Below are 18,668 nucleotides of genomic sequence, written 5' to 3' on the forward strand. Positions count from 1 at the left end.
ATATATCTGGGATTCTGAAGCATTCCTTCCTATTCTTATCTTGGGAGAATTTTGGAAATTCGGAGGGAAATTCACAGAAAATGCTTATGAAATATAATGTAGAGGAACAGTGTGGAAAGAAACAGCAGCTGCAAATGAGACTTAATTCCGATGTATCAGCTACCTGCAGACACGTTTTTATTAGTGCAATTGTTCCTTTGATCAGGCAGGTTGGCAGCAACAAGAGTTAAAGTCAGGTGTGCCAGAAGCTCTAATTAACTGGGAGGAACTTTGTTCCTTAACTGGAAGTTGAGGGAGGGGGCTTACCAGCCTTGCCCAGTCAGGCTTCCTTTCTGTGGCTACAATCCCTTTGTAGTTTGTACCCACCAGTGTGCTTTAAATTTAAAAAACCGCGCATGCTTTTGTTAGTTAAATCATCACTCACTTGTTCTCAGCAATTGTGAGTATCCCCCTTCAAGTAGTCTCTTTGAGGCCTTAGCCCAACATTCCCTGTGAGAATCCTGGCACTGGCCTGCTTGCCCGGAATTGCCCAGAGTCACACCAGTTGACTCAAGTGGTGGAGGAAGAGGGACATCGGCATCAGACTTGCCTCACAGCTACCAGAGATTTAGTGGACAGAGGATGAGATGTTTTGCTGTGGCTAGCAAGGTGTCTTGTGTTATCTTACCTGTGTGTTACATACTAATATATTACGATGGGTAGTCATGTTCGTCTGTCTGTAGCAGTAGAAAAGAGCAAGAGTTCAGTGGCACCTTAAAGACTAACCAAATTTCTGGCAGGGTGTGAGCTTTCGTGAGTCACAGCTCACTTCTTCAGATGCAGTCCGGAGTATCTGAATGCAGTCTGGAGTATCCAAATGCAATTTGGAGTATCCAAATGCAATCTGGAGTATCTAAAGAAGTGAGCTGTGGCTCACGAAAGCTCACACCCTGCCAGAAATAGCACCTTAAAGACTAACAAAATTTCTGGCAGGGTAGGAGCTTTTGTGAGCCACAGCTCACTTCTTCAGATACTCCAGACTGCATTCGGATACTCCAGACTATATCTGAAGAAGTGAGCTGTGACTCATTAAAGCTCACACCCTGCCAGAAATTTGGTTAGTCTTTAAGGTGCTACTGGACTCTTGCTCTTTTCTAATGCTAATATGTTAAACATTAAATAAAGAAGCATATGCAATCGGAGTGTGCACTTTAAAAATGTAGAGGGGTGCTAACCTAGAGCCATCTGCTAGTTAGCTGTCAGGAGATAATCCAGTCATGCTCGAATAGTCACACTGTCCTTCCCTGACACGTTGATGCTCATTCATGACAGTTATAGTCAGAAACAGCGCGGCAGTTCTGATGACGGCATGATGCTGTCCAGCTTAGCAGTCTGCTCATTTTTTGCCTACATGGCCAGCAACTGAGGTCAGTTGGTTTCTTTTCCTTGTTTTCATAACTCTAGAGAATAGTCATTCTCACCCATTCTTGCTTTCACTGAAGTGTGGTGCCATGTCATTTTTTCTTAATTTTTTAACAATTTTATAATATAATCAATACAGAAAAGATAGAGGAAAAAACACACCAAATACAATAACATTAATACAAAAAATACAGAATATAGAAAAAAAAATCACACTGAGATTACTACTATCCATAATATTGATCTCACTTGATGATTAACATATTTAGCATCATAACTACCCTCTTTAGCGTTATTAATAAACCCAAATTACTTCCTGTTAATTTCTTAATAACCTATTACAACACAAATGCATGACTAGTTTATGTCTAAAATATAATCATGATCTGTCTCTTATTTGATATATTTTTTGTCATTTGAATACGGCAGTGATCCTTTCTTAAGCGGGGCAGTTGGCGTATTCACCTGTGTCCTTTAATTTCCTTTAACTTGATTATTTCACGGTTGGTTGCTTGCTTACTTTGCTTTGTTTTAAAACATTCCTTCCACCTTTCTGCCACGATTGAGGGGATGCCCTCAGGGCAGCCTGCTGTACATTTTAAAATTACACACAGTGTCAAACTACACTGAACATCAGTAACACCCCAAGCTCACAATAATCGCAGGGCCAGAGAAGGATTAAAAAGAAGAAATGGAGAAGACACCCTGAATCGCCAAAAAGAGAAGTGAGCCAGCAAGACAGGCTTTACTCGGTGCTTGAAAGGATAACAAGGATGTTGCCTGGCACAGCTTTCGGGAGGGGCTTCCGTGGGCACTGGGCAACCTCAGAAAAGCCCCTTAAGCCCAAACTACCTTAGAAGAAGAAGAAGAGTTGGTTTTTATATGGCGACTTTCTCTACCACTTAAGGAAGAATCAAACTGGCTTACAATCACCTTCCCTTCCCCTCCCCACAACAGACACCCTGTGAGGTAGGTGGGGCTGAGAGAGCTGTGACTAGCCCAAGGTCACCCAGCTGGCTTCATGAGGAGGAGTGGGGAAGCAAATCCAGTTCACCAGATTAGCCTCCGCCGCTCATGTGGAGGAGTGGGGAATCAAACCTGGTTCTCTGGATCAGAGTCCACCGCTCCAAGCCACCACTCTTAACCACTACACCATGCTGGCTCGTTAGTGGGAAGAGGCATCATTGAGGTTTATCAGAGTTCTCTGTGTTAGAGCTGTGTTGCGTGTTCATACGCACAAAGCTTCCCAGGATGTTGCAGTCCTCAAATGATGTGTGTGTTATGAGCCAGTCTGACTCTTCCTTTCGGGAGTGTGTTTGGTTCTCTGCTTCTTGATCCAGCAGTTCGGATAAGCTGCCCTATAATATTTGTTGTTGTGTCCAGTGAGCCAAACACGTTGTGTTTATAGCTGCCAGACCTCTCAGTGTAGTGGAAGTAAACACATTCCCTCGCTGTAACTTGCATGCTTGACATCACATTGTTTGAAACATTTATGGAGGGGCGGGGTGCCGCTGAACAGAGATATAATCACATCCTAGTCAATTGCAGTTGCATTAGGACAAGTAGTTACTTTACAACGTGTACCTTTTTGATCTATTTCTGTATTGTTTCCAGTTAAATGTCCTTTCAAACAGTGAGTTGGAATGAAACTAGCAAATTATATTTAATAAAATAGAATGTTAATTCCGTAAGCCCAGTGCGTTTTGAACAGACCTGTCAAGAGATTTTGGACAATATATGCAGAATTCCTGAACAGTCAAAAGAGAAATAGTTCTTCTGAGCTCTCTGGAACTAGAGCACTGGTACTAAATAACTGTTTCAGTAGTGTTGGTTTAAGGTGAGGAATGAATCTGCTGTAATGTGGCAAAGCTGCAAACATTTAAAAGAATTGAACAAACTTCACTCTGCGAGGACTAAGGTAAAGGGGCATAGACTTAATGGATGACATGTGGTGGATATGTCCAGTTGTGGACACATTGAGAGATGACCATCCATCTAAATGCTTGCTTGCAGAAATCTCTCTTTACAGTTATTTTCTCCCCACTCCACAGAACACATACACCAATGCAGACAAATTGCTAGAAGCGGCCGAGCAGTTGGCGCAGACGGGAGAGTGTGACCCTGAAGAGATCTATCAGGCAGCCCATCAGCTGGAAGACCGGATACAGGACTTTGTGAGGCGCGTTGAGCAGCGGAAGATCCTGCTGGACATGTCGGTATCTTTTCACACCCATGTTAAAGAGGTAAGTAAACAATAAAACATAAAAAGGCAGTAAAAGCACCCCGTTTTATACCATACACTTTAAGCTAGTGTCAAACTAGCATGAGCTGTGGTCCTTAACTCAAAAAAGTTTGGGAAACTGTTCATTCTAGGGATCTGTAATAGGGCCAGGAGTTCAAGGCAGGTGGAAGTCAGGACAGTTCTCAGTTTCAAATGGGATTAACCTTTGTGGGGGAGATGCGCCCTTATATAACATATGCAATTTACATGCCTTAGCAGGAGAACATCTGATATTGAAGTGGAAGCTCAACGTAGGTTTTGTAGTAAGACATAGGGGTACTTCCATCAGTTTGTGTGAATGAAATTATTGGTATATTGGCAGGCCTTACAATCTTGTGCAGAAGGGTGGAATAAGGGTTTTGTCCTTCATATTATGGTAATTATGATTAATACTCTTCATTTTGAATTGTGTTGAGTTGCTTTGGAAACATAACTTCTTATTTTTTAGGATTTTCCTGTTTTACCAGTGTTGCAAGATCACTATTCAAAGACCTGTGCAGATGGGGTAAATTTGCTGCTGTTTTATGCATAGTGGTTAGTGGGGTCTGCTCTTCCCTCCCCCAAAGCACAAGGTCCCCCTAAAGCACAGATCGTGTGTGGTCTGTTGGATGATACATTAGGATAAGGGCTTGTTGGCACAGATCTAGCACATGTGACCGTGACCACCTAGCAAATTCGTGTTATTCCTGTTCAAATATATGTCAGGCAGATCAGGGCTGGTGCTGTCCCCCCCCCACACCCCAATCATGTGCAGTCTGTGTAGAGGTTGCTTTATATTTGCACAACAGAGGATGACTCATGTAGGTAAGCCTTTGCATGGTTTTAGAAAGGATATCTACACTGACTTATACTGACTTACATTGCAAACTTAGTCAAGAAGCAGTTACTGGTAATGGTAAAACTTTTTATCTTCCAGGAACAAACTATTGTTTATGTTCCTTCTCTGTCACTGAATAGTAAATTAGGCCATTTAAAAATTATAATGCTTCACCATGGCACCTGAAGCTACTTTTGGTAACCCTTCGCCACTTTCTGTCTGATGTTCTTAGCCTGCAGTTGATATAACACACATGGCAAGTTTGGCTCCAAGTCTGAGAAGCTTTTATTCTCTTTTCTGTGCCACTGCTGGATTTGTTTGTTCGCTATTAAGTGGTAACCTTTATTTAATTTTTTTTTTATTAGTCTCATATCCCACCCTCCCAGCAAAGCTGAGCTTAGGGCGGCTCACAGATATAACAAACGATTCATAAAATTGCAATAAAATCATTAAAACATTCAAATTAGCCCCATAAACATGATCCAAACATCCATAATATAAAATATGAATAAATATAAATAAGATGGCACGCCAAATAGCACGAAGCTACAGCAGGGCCTACAAGCAACCAGCATCCCCCCACATAATTCCCAATTAGAAAAATAGAAGGGGGGAGAGGTAGGGAGTCCAGCATTTAATGAAACTGTAGCTGGGCTCAACCACAGGCCTGGTGGAATAGCTCCGTCTTACAGGCCCATGTAGAACTCTTTAAGGTCCTGCAGGGCCCTGTTCTCATTGGAGAGGCTATTCTACCAGGCCGGGGCTAGGGCGGAAAAAATCCCGGCTCTGGTCGAGGCCAGCCAGACATTATTGGGGCCAGGGACCACCAGAAGATTGTTGTTTGACAAATGTAATGTTCACTAGGGGAGCGTACCAGGAGATGGGGATTCGTGAACGGCCATCTCCTTGCAGGGGAATGATCAGGTGTTTGGTTGATAGGAAACTATTAGTTGAATTTGAAAGGCATCTACCAAAATGCCTCCTCCACTGGGGAACCCAACGTCATTCTCGCCTCCTCTCTTTTATCTTCACAACACCGGAACTGGGATGTCGGTTAGTCCAAGAGGGAGAATAACTGACCGAACAGCACCCAGTGAGTTTCCATTGTAGGGTAGGGATTTGAAACTGTGTCTCCAAGGTCCTCTGCCACTCTTTAGTGCAGTAACTTTGGGCCAAGATGGTAAATTTTGGACGCGGAGTTGAGATTGAACAATTATTGGGTGTGATTGCGTAAAAAGCTCAGAAAAGTATTGAACCCATTTTTTGCGAAGAAATAGAGCTCCCCATTGAAGTTTGATGACTCACTTTAGAGATCAGGGACCAAAATCGTTTTGTGCCTTTTCCCCTAGAGGTGTCAGTAAGCAGATCCCGCTCTTTTTGGATATACTGCTGTTTTTTAAAAGTATTATTAAGTTTCTATATTTTCTTTTATGCTGGAGTAACAGTCTCAAGTGCTCATAATTTCCAGAAGGCCTAAAATTCCTGCCAGATCTTTGGATAGCCTTCCTTAACTGATGGCATTCCCGGTCATACCAGGCGTGCATCCCCTTAAATTGGGAGGGGCACAAGGATCCTTCAGATACTGGTTTAAAGGCCTCCAAGAGGTCCTTGAATGATTTTAACCTCTGACACTCTAACGACTATACCATACTGCCTGTTTTTAGATCATTTAGTGTGCTGCATTAGGATAAAAAATGGAGTATGTGTAATATATAATAGTATATAGCAAAGCATGTCACAAACAGCACAGGTTGTTCCTTTTAGAACAAAAATTTAGACAAGGACACAGAAAGAGCCCCTTGCAGCACCAAAGAGTTGCCTTTGTAGGATGAGGTCAGAGGTCCATCTAATCCAGGATTCTGTTTCCAGCAAAGTTCAGCAAGCAGCCACTGGAGAGCATGAAGCAAAAGACATACGTTCCCAGGCCCTTGACGTTTGGACAGAGACTTGGCCAGCCAAGGTTTCCAATGTGTCATAGAGTGTGAGATCATAACAAGATTCCTCAGACTAGTATAAAATTGTTCTCTGGGGTGAAAAGCTGGTGACAAGCCCAACAGGACAACTTAGGTCATCTCTTAAAACTTGGGAGAATAAAACTGCCCTCGCTTGGTACCTGTAAGCTGTCAAAGCAGGGTGGCCACCAAGTGCCTCTGTAGAGAATATTTTACTATTGCGGGGAGCCACCAAGGAGAAGGTCTCTTTCCTGGTCATTACCTACCTAGCCACTGAAGGTGAAGACAGCTCAGAGCAGGGTCTCTAATAGAAAACCTAAAGTAGGGTTTGTTCTTAAGGAAATAGACAGTCATCGAATCATAGAGTTGGAAGGGACCACCAGGGTCATCTAGTCCAACCCCCTGCACAATGCAGGAAACTCAGAACTACCTCCCCCACACACGCACACAGTGACCCCTACTCCATGCCCGCAAGATGGCCAAGATGCCCTCCCTCTCATGTTCTGCCTAAGGTCATAGAATCAGCAGTGCTGTCAGATGGCCATCTAGCCTTTGCTTAAAAACCTCCAGGGAAGGAGCGCTCACCACCTCCTGAGGAAGCCTGTTCCACTGAGGAACCACTCTGTTAGAAAATTCTTCCTAATATCTATACGGAAACTGATTTAATTTCAGCCCGTTGGATCTGCTCCAGCCTTCTGGGGCAACAGAAAACAACTCTGCACCCTCCTCTATATGACAGCCCTTCAAATACTTGAAGATGGTTATCATATCACCTCTCAGTCTTCTCCTCTTCAGTCTTTCAGATACCCTGATTCGAAGCACCTTTAAATGCTTCCAGAAATAAATTTGTAGCTATTGATACTACTTAACAACTGGCAAGGTGGTCCAGCTGACTATTTGCAGTGAATAATCAGGCCGCTATGTTCTGAACCGATTGACATTTCCAGGTAGCCTTCAAGGGCAGTGCCACACATTGCAATAATGGGATCTGGATGTCACCAGGGCATCAAGTCCCAACTCTTTCCCAGAGGGCTAAAAAGTAGCACACAAGATTAAACTAGAGAAAGCGATGTCATATCAATTTCAAATTGATTAAACTAGAGAAAGCGATGTCATATAATAGAAGCTACGTGGGCCTTCGAAATGGACTGGATCTAGTACAACCCCAAAGCTGGAAATCTGATTTTCAAGAGAGAGTGCAACACTGCCCCAAACAGGTTGAACATCATCTTCCACGTTCTCTTGAACCTGTCCATCAGCAGAACCTCTGTCTTGTCTGTATTGTGCTTCAGTTTATTAGGCCTTATCCAGCTGATTGCTGACTCTTAAGGATTTATTAAGCACTTGCTGCCTGTCGTCTGAAAAAATGGGGAGAGAATGGCATGACGCCAGTGTACTGATAACTACTCAAAATCCCCAAGCACCCTCATTCACCGGTTTCAGATGGATACTACATAATACGGGGACAAAATGGGAGTCATTTGGTGCCCCATAGAGCAAGAAATGTAAGGGTGAACAAAATTTCTTCTCCTGGCATCATCTTGTGCAGTCACTTGGCCAGATGGTAACAGGAATTAAGGACACAGTGCTCCAGTAGTTCCAAGAAGATAGTCCAAAAGGATTCCATGCTTGACAGTATCAAAAGCCTTTGAGAGTCCTTGGAGATTTTTCCACCAATCTTGGGCTAGAAGCCAGACTGAAATGAGCCCAGACACCCTGTTTTGGAGTTGGGAAGCCGTTGTCTGCTCAAACACCTTGTCTAGAAATAAGAGATTTGGGCGGTATTTGCAACAATCATGTTGATGTCCAAAGGCAGCCTTTTAAGGAGTGGCTTAACAGCTATGGGGGTAGCCAGCACCACCCCCTCTTTCAAACAGGCATTCATCGTGTTATGGACAGAGCCCTTCTCTGACCCCTAAAGACAAAACAAGTCCAGGGCAGTTGCCAGGCAAACAGCCCGGCTCCCTATTTGTGTTCTCAGGCTGAAACCATTTAAATAACATCTATAAGAAAATTAGCATGGTATAAATAGTTTCCAAGGGATGGCAGGTACAAATTATTTTTTTTTTATACACAGTTAATCTTTGTTTAAGTAAGTAAGGCACATTTGGTAATGACCAAAATAGTGTTTGTTATGTAAATGTTATGGGGTTTTTTGTTATTGTTATTTGTAACTATAAAAATAAAATTTTGAAATAAAAAAAGAAAACATCTATAGGATGATGACAACATTCATCAACTGTACTACACCCAAGTGATTTCATCCACAAAATGCCTGGCAAATAAGTTGCAAGAAGCACCCGACGATTGCTTAGGATGTGTAACACCCGCCCTGTACCGTTTGGAAAAAGCTCTGCTGGATGATGCTGAGGATATGAGAGGATGGTAGAAAAGTATTCTTCCTTCACTCCAAGATGAGCTATACCTGAAGCGCTTTTCATAAGTGTGCTTCCATTTACATTCTAACCTTTGTCTCGTCTACTTTATTTCTACAAGGTCCCAAATGCACCAGGGAGCCCAACATGGTCTGTTCATTCGGGAGACAGAGCTTAAGAGCAATTTTGTACTTCTCAAGTTAGAACGGTGCATTGTGCATAAGATCGAGCAGCACAGTGATACACTGGGAGAAAGCAAGGAAGACGGTCCTCTTGCAAATACCTGAGACGGCTTTCCATCCTTGATCTGAATACCTGGGTTATTCCTTTGAGTTGCACAAGAACCAAATTTGAGACTAGATGTTTAGATCTTTCCGAACACTGTTCTTTGACTGAAAAAGTACTTACAGGTCACTCTTGCAGGAAGATTTTGGCCCCAGGGAGGATACCCGCTGGTGAAGAGTACATGCCATGTATAGTGCCAGTATGAAGTATCTTGAAGGACAAAATTTAAATAGTCTACTCAAATGGTTACACATTAAAGAGTAAAAGTGGGAGGAGAGGCTTTGGTGGAGGATGCAATCAGCACTGATTCATGAACTTTTGGAAATCTGCACAGATGTGCTGGAACGGTGCCTAGATTTCCCCCCAGATGCTTCTCAGTGCAGAGAAATGTTTTCCCTCTTGTTTCTTCCTTTCTCATTTCCTGAATCATTTCCTTGACTCTGCTGTAGTAGCAATCCATGGTATTTTTAAGGAGACATTTTCTAGTCTGAACTGAAGAGAGTACTTTAACATATATAACTCCGCCATGACTGTGTGTGATTGCTTTGAGAGCTAGTATGATGTAGTAGCTAGTGAGTAGGAACTGAACCTAGGGAGAGATGGGTTCAAATACCTACTTAGTAATACAGTTCATAGAATGTCCTGGGATCACATTCTCAGTTGCTTGGTAAGGTGAGTCTGCGGGTAATACAAGAATTAGGGGTGTGCATTTAGATATGCCGAACTGAAAAAAAAGCACCATTTGAATGGAGCTGAAAAAGCCTTATTCAAAAAAGCCAAAAGAATTCAGCTTTTTTGGTTCCTATCAAAGGGCTCCATAAAGCTCTTTAAATATTTAAAGAGCTGCCAAACAGCCCCCCCCCCCCCCCGCTATCTGTTTTGTGTTGGGCGGCAGATTTGGTAGCTCTTCAAAATTTAAAGGGCATGGCTCCATTACAATCTATGGGGGATATTTGCGGAACTCAAGGGGGATGATTTTTTAAAGTAGAGGCACCAAATTTTCAACAGAGCTGCTGGTGACTCTCCTTAGAAGAACTCCTGAGTTTGGTAAAGTTTGCGTCAGGGGGTCCAATTTTATGGTGCCCCATTTTTCCTCCGTTGGAAACAGTGGAGAATGGATGGGGGCACCCTCTTTGGGGGCCAATAAAATTAGACCCCTTGACCAAACTTGGGAGTTCTTCTAAGGAGGAGCAGCAGCAGCTCCACTGCAAATTTGGTGCCTCTTCTTTAAACCCCCTCCAGAGCACCACAAAGATTCTCCATGGAGTATAATGGATCCAAAAAATTTCAGATATTTGGGAAAAGCCGGGGGGGGGGACATATTGGGAATTGGCTTTTTTTGGATATGTCAAAATTTTTGGGGTCAATTACACCCAAATACAAAAAATACTGATTTTTTTTGTGTGAACTTCCCTAATGAGAATATCTCCTAGAAGTATATTTTGTTTCTTGGAGGACAGATGGAAATCAGATAGCATAGTTAAATTGTGGAACTCCCTGCCCCAGGATGTGGTGATGGCTGCCAGCTGGGATGCATAGTTATGATTACATACCTATTCTCTCCAGGTTCAGAGGAGCATGCATATTATATGAGGTGCTGTGGAACACAGGCAGGACAATGCTGCTGCAGTCATCTTGTTTGTGGGCTTCCTAGAAGTACCTGGTTGGCCACTGTGTGAACAGACTGCTGGTCTGATCCAGCAGGGCTTTTCTTATGTTCTTATGAACATGCCTATTATATTAGGTGCTGTGGAGCACAGGCAGGACAATGCTGCTGCAGTCATCTTGTTTGTGGGCTTTCTAGAGGCACCTGGTTGGCTGCTGTGTGAACAGATTGCTGGACTCGATGGGCCTGTGTCTGATCCAGGAGGGCTTTTCTTATGTTCTTATGTTGTTAGATATGGATGCACAGCCTGCCTGGCCATATAGTGTTGTGTATTTGTTATGGAGGTAATATTTGTGGATTTCTTTGAATATTTATGTAAATACTAAGTAGTAATGACTAATGTTACCTGTTTGGTTTATGCTTGCTTTGGCTTATATTGTGTGTTAGCCGAAAGGCTTGCATTCTGCACCCTACATCATTTTCACCCTGCTGACCACAGGACGTAGTAATTTACTTGAACCACCCTAAATTATAGTGATGGTCTGTCGTGGATACAGCCATGTCCGCATAAACCAGACCAAGAGGGCATTCTCATATATGGTTTGAGGCAAGTGAACCCTGTTTGGGTGGCAACTAAGACTCTTCCCTCCACCTGCCGAGAAGTACGGAAATGGAGAATGACTTCAACTGCAGATGTTGTCTCATACGTTGGTTAATACTGTCCGTTATACCAAAAGCCTAGAAATGGCTGCCCTGAGGCTGATTTTTCAACAGATTTTGTTATTAGATTCACAAGTTGAGGGTGTGTCTGTTTCATTTTTGCTTGACAGTTGGAGAACTGGTGTGTTCTCCTGGCTTCAGTGCTTAAATGAGCATTTTGTAAGACTTCAGGATCTTCTTTGTTTTTATAGCTGGGTGGGACAGCCAGTCTTGCAGTTGAACTAGATGAGCAGCAAAGGAGGCTTGTTTACAGCAACAGTTGCTGAGTTAGGAAGCTCAACACAGGAATTAATGGTAGAATCCTTATACTGTTTTCCCAGAATGCAGTTTATCACATTCCCTGAGTGATGCAAAGCTGGTTTTTAAGTCTTAAAAAGCTGCTTTGAATTATGTCTACATGAGTCTTCACTCATAACTTTTCTACTAGTAGAAAAGAGCCAGAGTCCAGTAGCACCTTAAAGACTAACAAAATTTCTGGCAGGGGTAGGAGCTTTCATGAGCCACAGCTCTCTTCTTCAGATACTTTTCTACTGTCAGCCGTACAAACGGCAGGAGAGTTTCCAAGGTCTTTATTTTTGAACTCAAACCTTTCATTTTTGGCAAGCCTCCTTTCCCCAGAGTTCCAGAGTGCAGTTGCGTCCATGCAGAACCAAAATTAAGAGGGGCTACAGCAGAGAGAATTTCACCGAAGGTCATCTGACACAACCACGGTTTAGCTGCAATTTGAGCAGGTGACTGGTACCGCACACCCTTCCGGATCACAGGGGACGTCCCGCTGAGCTCTCTCCGTCTGGATTTCTCTGCTGTAGCTGTCACGTGCAGAGCCCGCACTGAATCCAAATTTCTCAATTTTTAGAGCGCTGGGATTGCTGTGCACAGTAAGAATTACTTTCCCAGTCCTAAAAGGGCTGCATGAAGACAGATCACGATGGGTAGCCGTGTTAGTCTGTCTGTCTATCAGCAGAAAAGAGCAAGAGTCCAGTGAGCTGAAGAATTGAGCTGTGACTCAACGAAAGCTCTTCCCCTGCCAGAAATTTTGTTAGTCTTCAAGGTGCTACTGGACTCTGGCTCTTTTCTAGGGCTACACGAAGTCTTTAGTAAGGAACCCAGGGAAGACTGACGCAGAAGCAAGATTCACGACCTCAGTTCCACAGCTGAGTTTGCATTATTAGGAAGCTTGAGGGTTGTGGATTACCGAATCTTACCACCGAGCTCCCTTCTTCTTTTGTTCTTCATCGCACTGAAAAGAAGCAGGTTTAAATATAGCTTCTGGAGAACAAACACAGTTTTTAAAGCTGAATTATTAATCAGGTATTCAGAGGCTCTTTGAGGTATAATGGCTCTTTCGATAGCATTTGGTTCATCCAGTTCTCTTCAGTCCTGATGATGTATTATGAAAGCAGATACACCCGTTACCATCATCTGATCCTAGAGCATGAAAACAGCCCTCCTCCAGTCATCCCGCCCCTCATTTGATATTTGATGTACCCGAGTGGTGTACATTCATGCCTGCACAGCCCTAAGCATCAGCAGCACCACCTTTTCCTAGGGATGCCAGGAATTGAACCTCTGGCGTTATACAGAAGCTGGGCTCTCCTGCTCAGCCCTTCTCATTTCCCACTCTGCCTTTTGCGTCTTCCCTTCAGAAGGCCTTGGGCAGCAGGGCTGGGGGGGGGGGGCCCTCTTTGCACTCTGGCCCTCAGAAGAGACCACCCTGGGCAAAGATGGAGATAAACAAACTCACTCTGCCCAAGGCAACCTGTAGTGTTCATAAATGTAGGCCTTTTGACCCATAAGCTTAAGCTGTTTAAGGAGATCCCTGCCTGCCTGGAGTTATGTCTAGGACCAAGACCAGTGCACAGTCAAATAAAGAATTGTCTTAAAAAAATGCATGACAACTGTACTATATCCGTGAACTCTGTGGGGGCATGCACGTGCAACCCCTGTGCCAGCGTGGTGTAGCGGTTGAGAGCGGTAGTTTGGAGCGGTGGCCTCTGATCTGGAGAACCATGTTTGATTCCCCACTCCTCCACATGAGCGGTGGATGCTAATCTGGTGAACTGGATCTGTTTCCCCACTCCTCCACATGAAGCCAGCTGGGTGACCTTGGGCTAGTCACAGTTCTCTCTGAACTCTCTCAGACCCACCTACCTCACAGGGTGTCTGTTGTGGGCAGGGGAAGGGAAGGTGATTGTAAGCTGGTTTGATCCCTAAGTGGTATAAAAAGTCGGCATATAAAAATCAACTCTTCTTCTGTACATGCATGCATGTATTTTTGAGTTCCTCTGCTTCTGGGAATAGAATTCTTGCACTGACCTTTCTTAGGACTGCAGAGAGTTGCTCAGACAGCGTAAGAAGCCAGAATTCATCGTCAGGTGCAAAACCTTGGTGTTAGTCCTTACACCAACCTTGAAATGTCGGTCTGAATTGTCCTCCTATCACAGGGGGAGGGGAGGTTGTGGCTGATAGTGAGGCTGCCCTTGCCTGTTTGTGACAAAGGTGAGATTTGAACAGGAGCTTTTTTTAAACTTAGAGCTCAGACTCTTCACCTCAGTGCTGCACTTGCCGTGAGCAGGAAGATCCCTGCACAAATCTCAGCTGCACCAGTGTCTCCTTGGGCAAGCCACTGTTCCCCTGGCTTCGGCCCCCTGACTCTAGCATGGCATTAATAAGATTAGAAAAAGGTAAAGGTCCCTTGTGCAAGCACCGGGTCATTCCTGACCCACGGGTGACGTCACATCCTGACGTTTCCAAGACAGACTTTTGTTTTAAGGGGTGGTTTGCCAGTGCCTTCCCCAGTCATCTTCCCTTTACCCCCAGCAAGCTGGGGACTCATTTCACCGACCTTGGAATAATGGAAGGCTGAGTCAACCTTGAGTTGGCTACCTGAAACCAACTTCTGTCGGGATCGAATTTAGGTCGTGAGCAGAGCTTTTGACTGCAGTACTGCTGCTTAACAGTCTGGGCCATGGGGCTCCTTTAAGATTAGAAAGTGATGCTTAATTAGTAGTATTTATATACACTTTGTAATCATAGGGCCTGGAGACTAAGCCCCAGGAGGAAAGGCTGAGGAAGTTGGGAATATTTAGTCTGGGGAAGATGAAGTTGAGGGGAGGGGGAGACACGATTGCTCTCTTGAAGTATTTGAAGGGCTGCCCCTTAGAGGAAGACAGGGAGCTGTTCCTGTTGACAGCAAAGGACAGGACTCGCAATAATGGGTTTAAATTGCGGGTGGAAAGGTACCGGCTGGAAATTAGGAAAATGTTTTTTACAGTATGAGTTGTTCGACAGTGGAATCAGCTCGCTAGGGAGGTGGTGAGCTCCCCCTCACTGGTAGTCTTTAAGCTGAGGCTGGACAAGCACTTGTCAGGGATGCTCTAGGCAAATCCTGCATAGAGCAGGGGGTTGTACTTGATGACCTGTGTGGCCCCTTCCAACTCTATGATTCTATGAATCAGTTTTTCAAAAAGAATTTTTCAGGGGAGGGGGAAAAACCCCACATGGCCATCCACCAACTGAGCTGACGTTGTCTCTTCCCTCATAGCTCTGGACGTGGCTGGAAGAGCTGCAGAAGGAACTGCTGGACGACGTCTATGCGGAGTCTGTTGAGGCCGTGCAGGAACTGATCAAAAGGTTTGGCCAGCAGCAGCAAACCACTCTACAGGTGACGGTGAACGTCATCAAGGAAGGGGAGGACCTGATACAACAGCTGAGGTAAGGTGTGGCTTTCTCTGTGGCATCCTCCCTGCCAAACACACACACACACACACACACAATGTGTTGTACAGATTGACCTGTATGTTGGGTATCATTGCTCTGTGCGTTTCCCTGTACATGCTCTCTGTACAGTATTTACTCAAATGCAAGACTAGATTTTCCCCCAGATACGTCATCAAAAATGGTGAGGTTGTCCTAAATTTGCATACAAGTTACCCTTAAGTCCGTTAATAAAAAAATCTTTCTGGGTATAACATTGTTAAAGGGTTATATGATTGTCATACATTCAGGGTCATCTTCCCTGTGAATTAAAAGGTGTGTTTCCCTGCCACCTCTCTTACGTTGAGGACCTGAATTTGGGTGGAAAGGCAGCTTTAAAATGTTTTAAATGAGCCAGTCATTGGCTACCACTAGTGTGGTGTAATGGTTAAGAGCTGTGGTTAGGTGTCATGGAGAACCAATTTGGAGAACCGGGTTCGATTCCCCACTCCTCCACATGAGCGGCAGATTTTAATCTGGATAACCGGGTTTGATTCCCCAGTCCACCACATGAGCTAAAGCTGTTTAAGGAGATTCCTGCCTGCCTGGAGTTATGTCTAGGACCTAGACCAGTGCACAGTCAAATAAAGAGTTGTCTTTAAAAAAAACGCATGACAACCGTATTATATCCGTGAACTCTGTGGGGGCATGCACGTGCAACCCCTGTACCAGCGTGGTGTAGCGGTTGAGAGCGGTGGTTTGGAGCGGTGGGCTCTGATCTGGAGAACCATGTTTGATTCCCCACTCCTCCACATGAGCGGTTGATGCTAATCTGGTGAACTGGATTTGTTTCCCCACTCCTCCACAGGAAGCCAGCTGGGTGACCTTGGGCTAGTCACAGCTCTCTTAGAGCTCTCTCAGCCTCACCTACCTCACAGGGTATCTGTTGTGGGGAGGGGAAGGGAAGGAGTTTGTAAGGCAGTTTGATTCTTCCTTAAGTGGTAGAGAAAGTCGGCATATAAAAACTAACTCTTCTTCTTCACCAGTGTGTGAATGGTCAGGGAATGTACATCACAATTACATTGGGGTGTGATATAAGTTGCACTTCATGCTGTGGAGGGGTGAGAACCCTGACGCGCGTGAAACAGGCAGCAGCAGCTCTGTGGTATGATTTGAAGTTTTGCTATAATGCTTGAAAACTACTTCTGACAAGTCTGTACGTGTGTGGTGAAACATGCTGTAGAATCCCCTGCAACGTTGCGGGTCTTGTGGCAGAGACTGCCCCGTAGATCGCGCTCAGATTGTGGCGAAGGTTTCCTCGGAGCATAGTGTTGGGTAAAGTGCTTGTGTGAAACCAGTGTAGATTGACCTGGTTCTTTTTGATTCCTAAAGAACATTTGAGAAACATGCATACACTTGCATTCTGGTCTTGATTTCTTGCAGTTTCACCTTTTTGTGCTTGTGTTCTTTTTTTCTTTTCTTTTTTAAATAGGGATTCTGCTATCTCAAGTAACAAGACTCCCCACAACAGCTCCATCAATCACATAGAGACTGTCCTTCAACAGCTGGATGAAGCCCAGTCACAAATGGAGGAGCTTTTCCAGGAGCGCAAAATAAAGCTGGAACTCTTCTTACAGCTGCGGATATTTGAGAGAGACGCCATTGACGTGAGTCCCTTTCAAGCCAAATGCTGCACTTTCACTAAGTCTCTCCTTTCTCACCTCAGGGGCTGGGTGGGTTACAAACTGGAGATACAGTTGAAGAGTTAAAAATACAAGTAAGTGGTCAGCTCACCTGTTCTTCTAGTTCTCTTGAGTTCAGATCCTCAAACTAGCTGTGAAGAGTGCAGAGCCCATGCCCGAAGACAGTGGCCTGTGCTGTGGTCAGAGACCGGCTGCAAATCGCTTTCACTTTGAGCTCAGTAGCAGGTAGCTTGTGTTAGGTGGTTAGAGAACTTCTGTAGGTTTCCTATCCAAGTGCACCAACCATCTGTTGGCTTTCTGCCAGAAATAAATTTAAAAGTCTCTTTCCATTCTAGATTTTAAGTGTCAAAATATCTGATTCCAGTTCAAGAGGAGCTTGCCTCTTTAAATACAGCTCCTTTTGATCAGCACTGAATAAATTATCATCTCTCAGAAAAGCATACTTTGTTACTAAGAACAAGCCTTGCTGGATCAGACCAAGGCCCATCAAGTCCAGCAGTCTGTTCACACAGTGGCCAACCAGGTACCTCCAGAAAGCTCACAAGCAAGATGTCTGCAGCAGCATTGTCCTGCCCGTGTTCCAAAGCACCTCATATAACGGGCATGCTTCTCTGATCCTGGAAAAAATTCATCATGACTGGTATTCATAAAAACATTATAACATAAGAAAAGCCCCACTGGATCAGATCCAGGCCCATCAAGTCCAGCAGTCCGTTCCCATAGTGGCCAACCAGGTGCCTCTAGGAAGCCCCCAAACAAGACGACTGCAGCAGCACCATCCTGCCTGTGTTCCACAGCACCTAATATGATAGGCATGCTCCTCTGATCCTGGAGAGACTAGGTATGCATCATGAATAGTATCCATTTTGACTAGTAGCCATGAATACCCCTTTCCTCCATGAACATGTCCACTCCCCTCTTAAAGCCTTCCAAGTTGGCAGCCATCACCACATCCTGGGTCAGGGAGTTCCACCATGTAACTCTGCGCTGTGTGAAGAAATACTTCCTTTTATCTGTGTTGAATCTCTTACCCTCCAGCTTCAGCTGTATTCAATCACTGCTTAGCCCTTCTCAAGGCATTTTGGGGGGGGGGGTACTTAAATACTTCAGAAAAATCTTTACTGTATGTAGTCCGAGGCTGATCGGCTTCTCCTCTTCCCGGCTTTAGATCATTTCAGACCTTGAATCTTGGAATGATGAGCTCTCCCAGCAGATGAACGATTTCGACACAGAGGATCTCACCATTGCCGAGCAACGGCTCCAGCATCATGCGGACAAAGCCCTGACCATGAACAACCTGACCTTTGACGTTATCCACCAAGGGCAGGACCTCCTGCAGTATGTCAATGAAGTGCAGGCCTCAGGTAAGATGGATCTGTCCCACCTTAACCAGGTTACTAGATTCATAGGGATCATCCAGGCTGGACTTGCAAGGCGTCAGAATCACGATGGGCAGCTGTGTTAGTCAGCTAGTAGCAGCAGAAAAGAGCAAGAGTCCAGTAGCACCTTAAAGACTCACAAAATTTCTGGCAGGGGATGTGTCAGAAAGTTCGTCTTGTTACTAAAGGAACTGGGATGTTATCGAGCAGTGAAAAATCTCACCCTTTCTAATAAAATATTTGGGGTGGGTGGGAATTGGTAAATATTTCAGTTCCCAATAGACATTCTAGGAGTGTTTTAACAAACCTTTTGAGGTTATCCAGGATAAGTTGTTAGGCTCTGTTAGACAGCAGGAAGGATAAATTGGGTGCGCTGTTGTAGGAAGGTATTTTGAATTCTAGGATCCAACAGCTAGCTTCAGTGAACCCAAAAGTGTTCAGACTTTTGAACAG

The 18,668-nt window shown here is 44.4% G+C and overlaps 1 protein-coding gene across 1 annotated transcript in view; it reads left to right on the top strand.

Annotated features, from left to right (window-relative positions):
* TRIO (trio Rho guanine nucleotide exchange factor) overlaps nt 1-18,668 on the top strand; it is a 218,637-nt gene that overhangs the window by 46,982 nt on the left and 152,987 nt on the right. Inside the window, exons 10-13 of the mRNA XM_056854855.1 lie at nt 3,453-3,644; nt 14,982-15,151; nt 16,626-16,800; nt 18,005-18,200. Of these exons, the coding sequence (XP_056710833.1) occupies nt 3,453-3,644; nt 14,982-15,151; nt 16,626-16,800; nt 18,005-18,200 (733 nt within the window). The remainder of the gene's footprint in view (nt 1-3,452; nt 3,645-14,981; nt 15,152-16,625; nt 16,801-18,004; nt 18,201-18,668) is intronic.

Source organism: Euleptes europaea, chromosome 8, assembly GCF_029931775.1.
Source record: "Euleptes europaea isolate rEulEur1 chromosome 8, rEulEur1.hap1, whole genome shotgun sequence".
In the NCBI taxonomy this organism is placed as follows: domain Eukaryota; kingdom Metazoa; phylum Chordata; class Lepidosauria; order Squamata; family Sphaerodactylidae; genus Euleptes; species Euleptes europaea.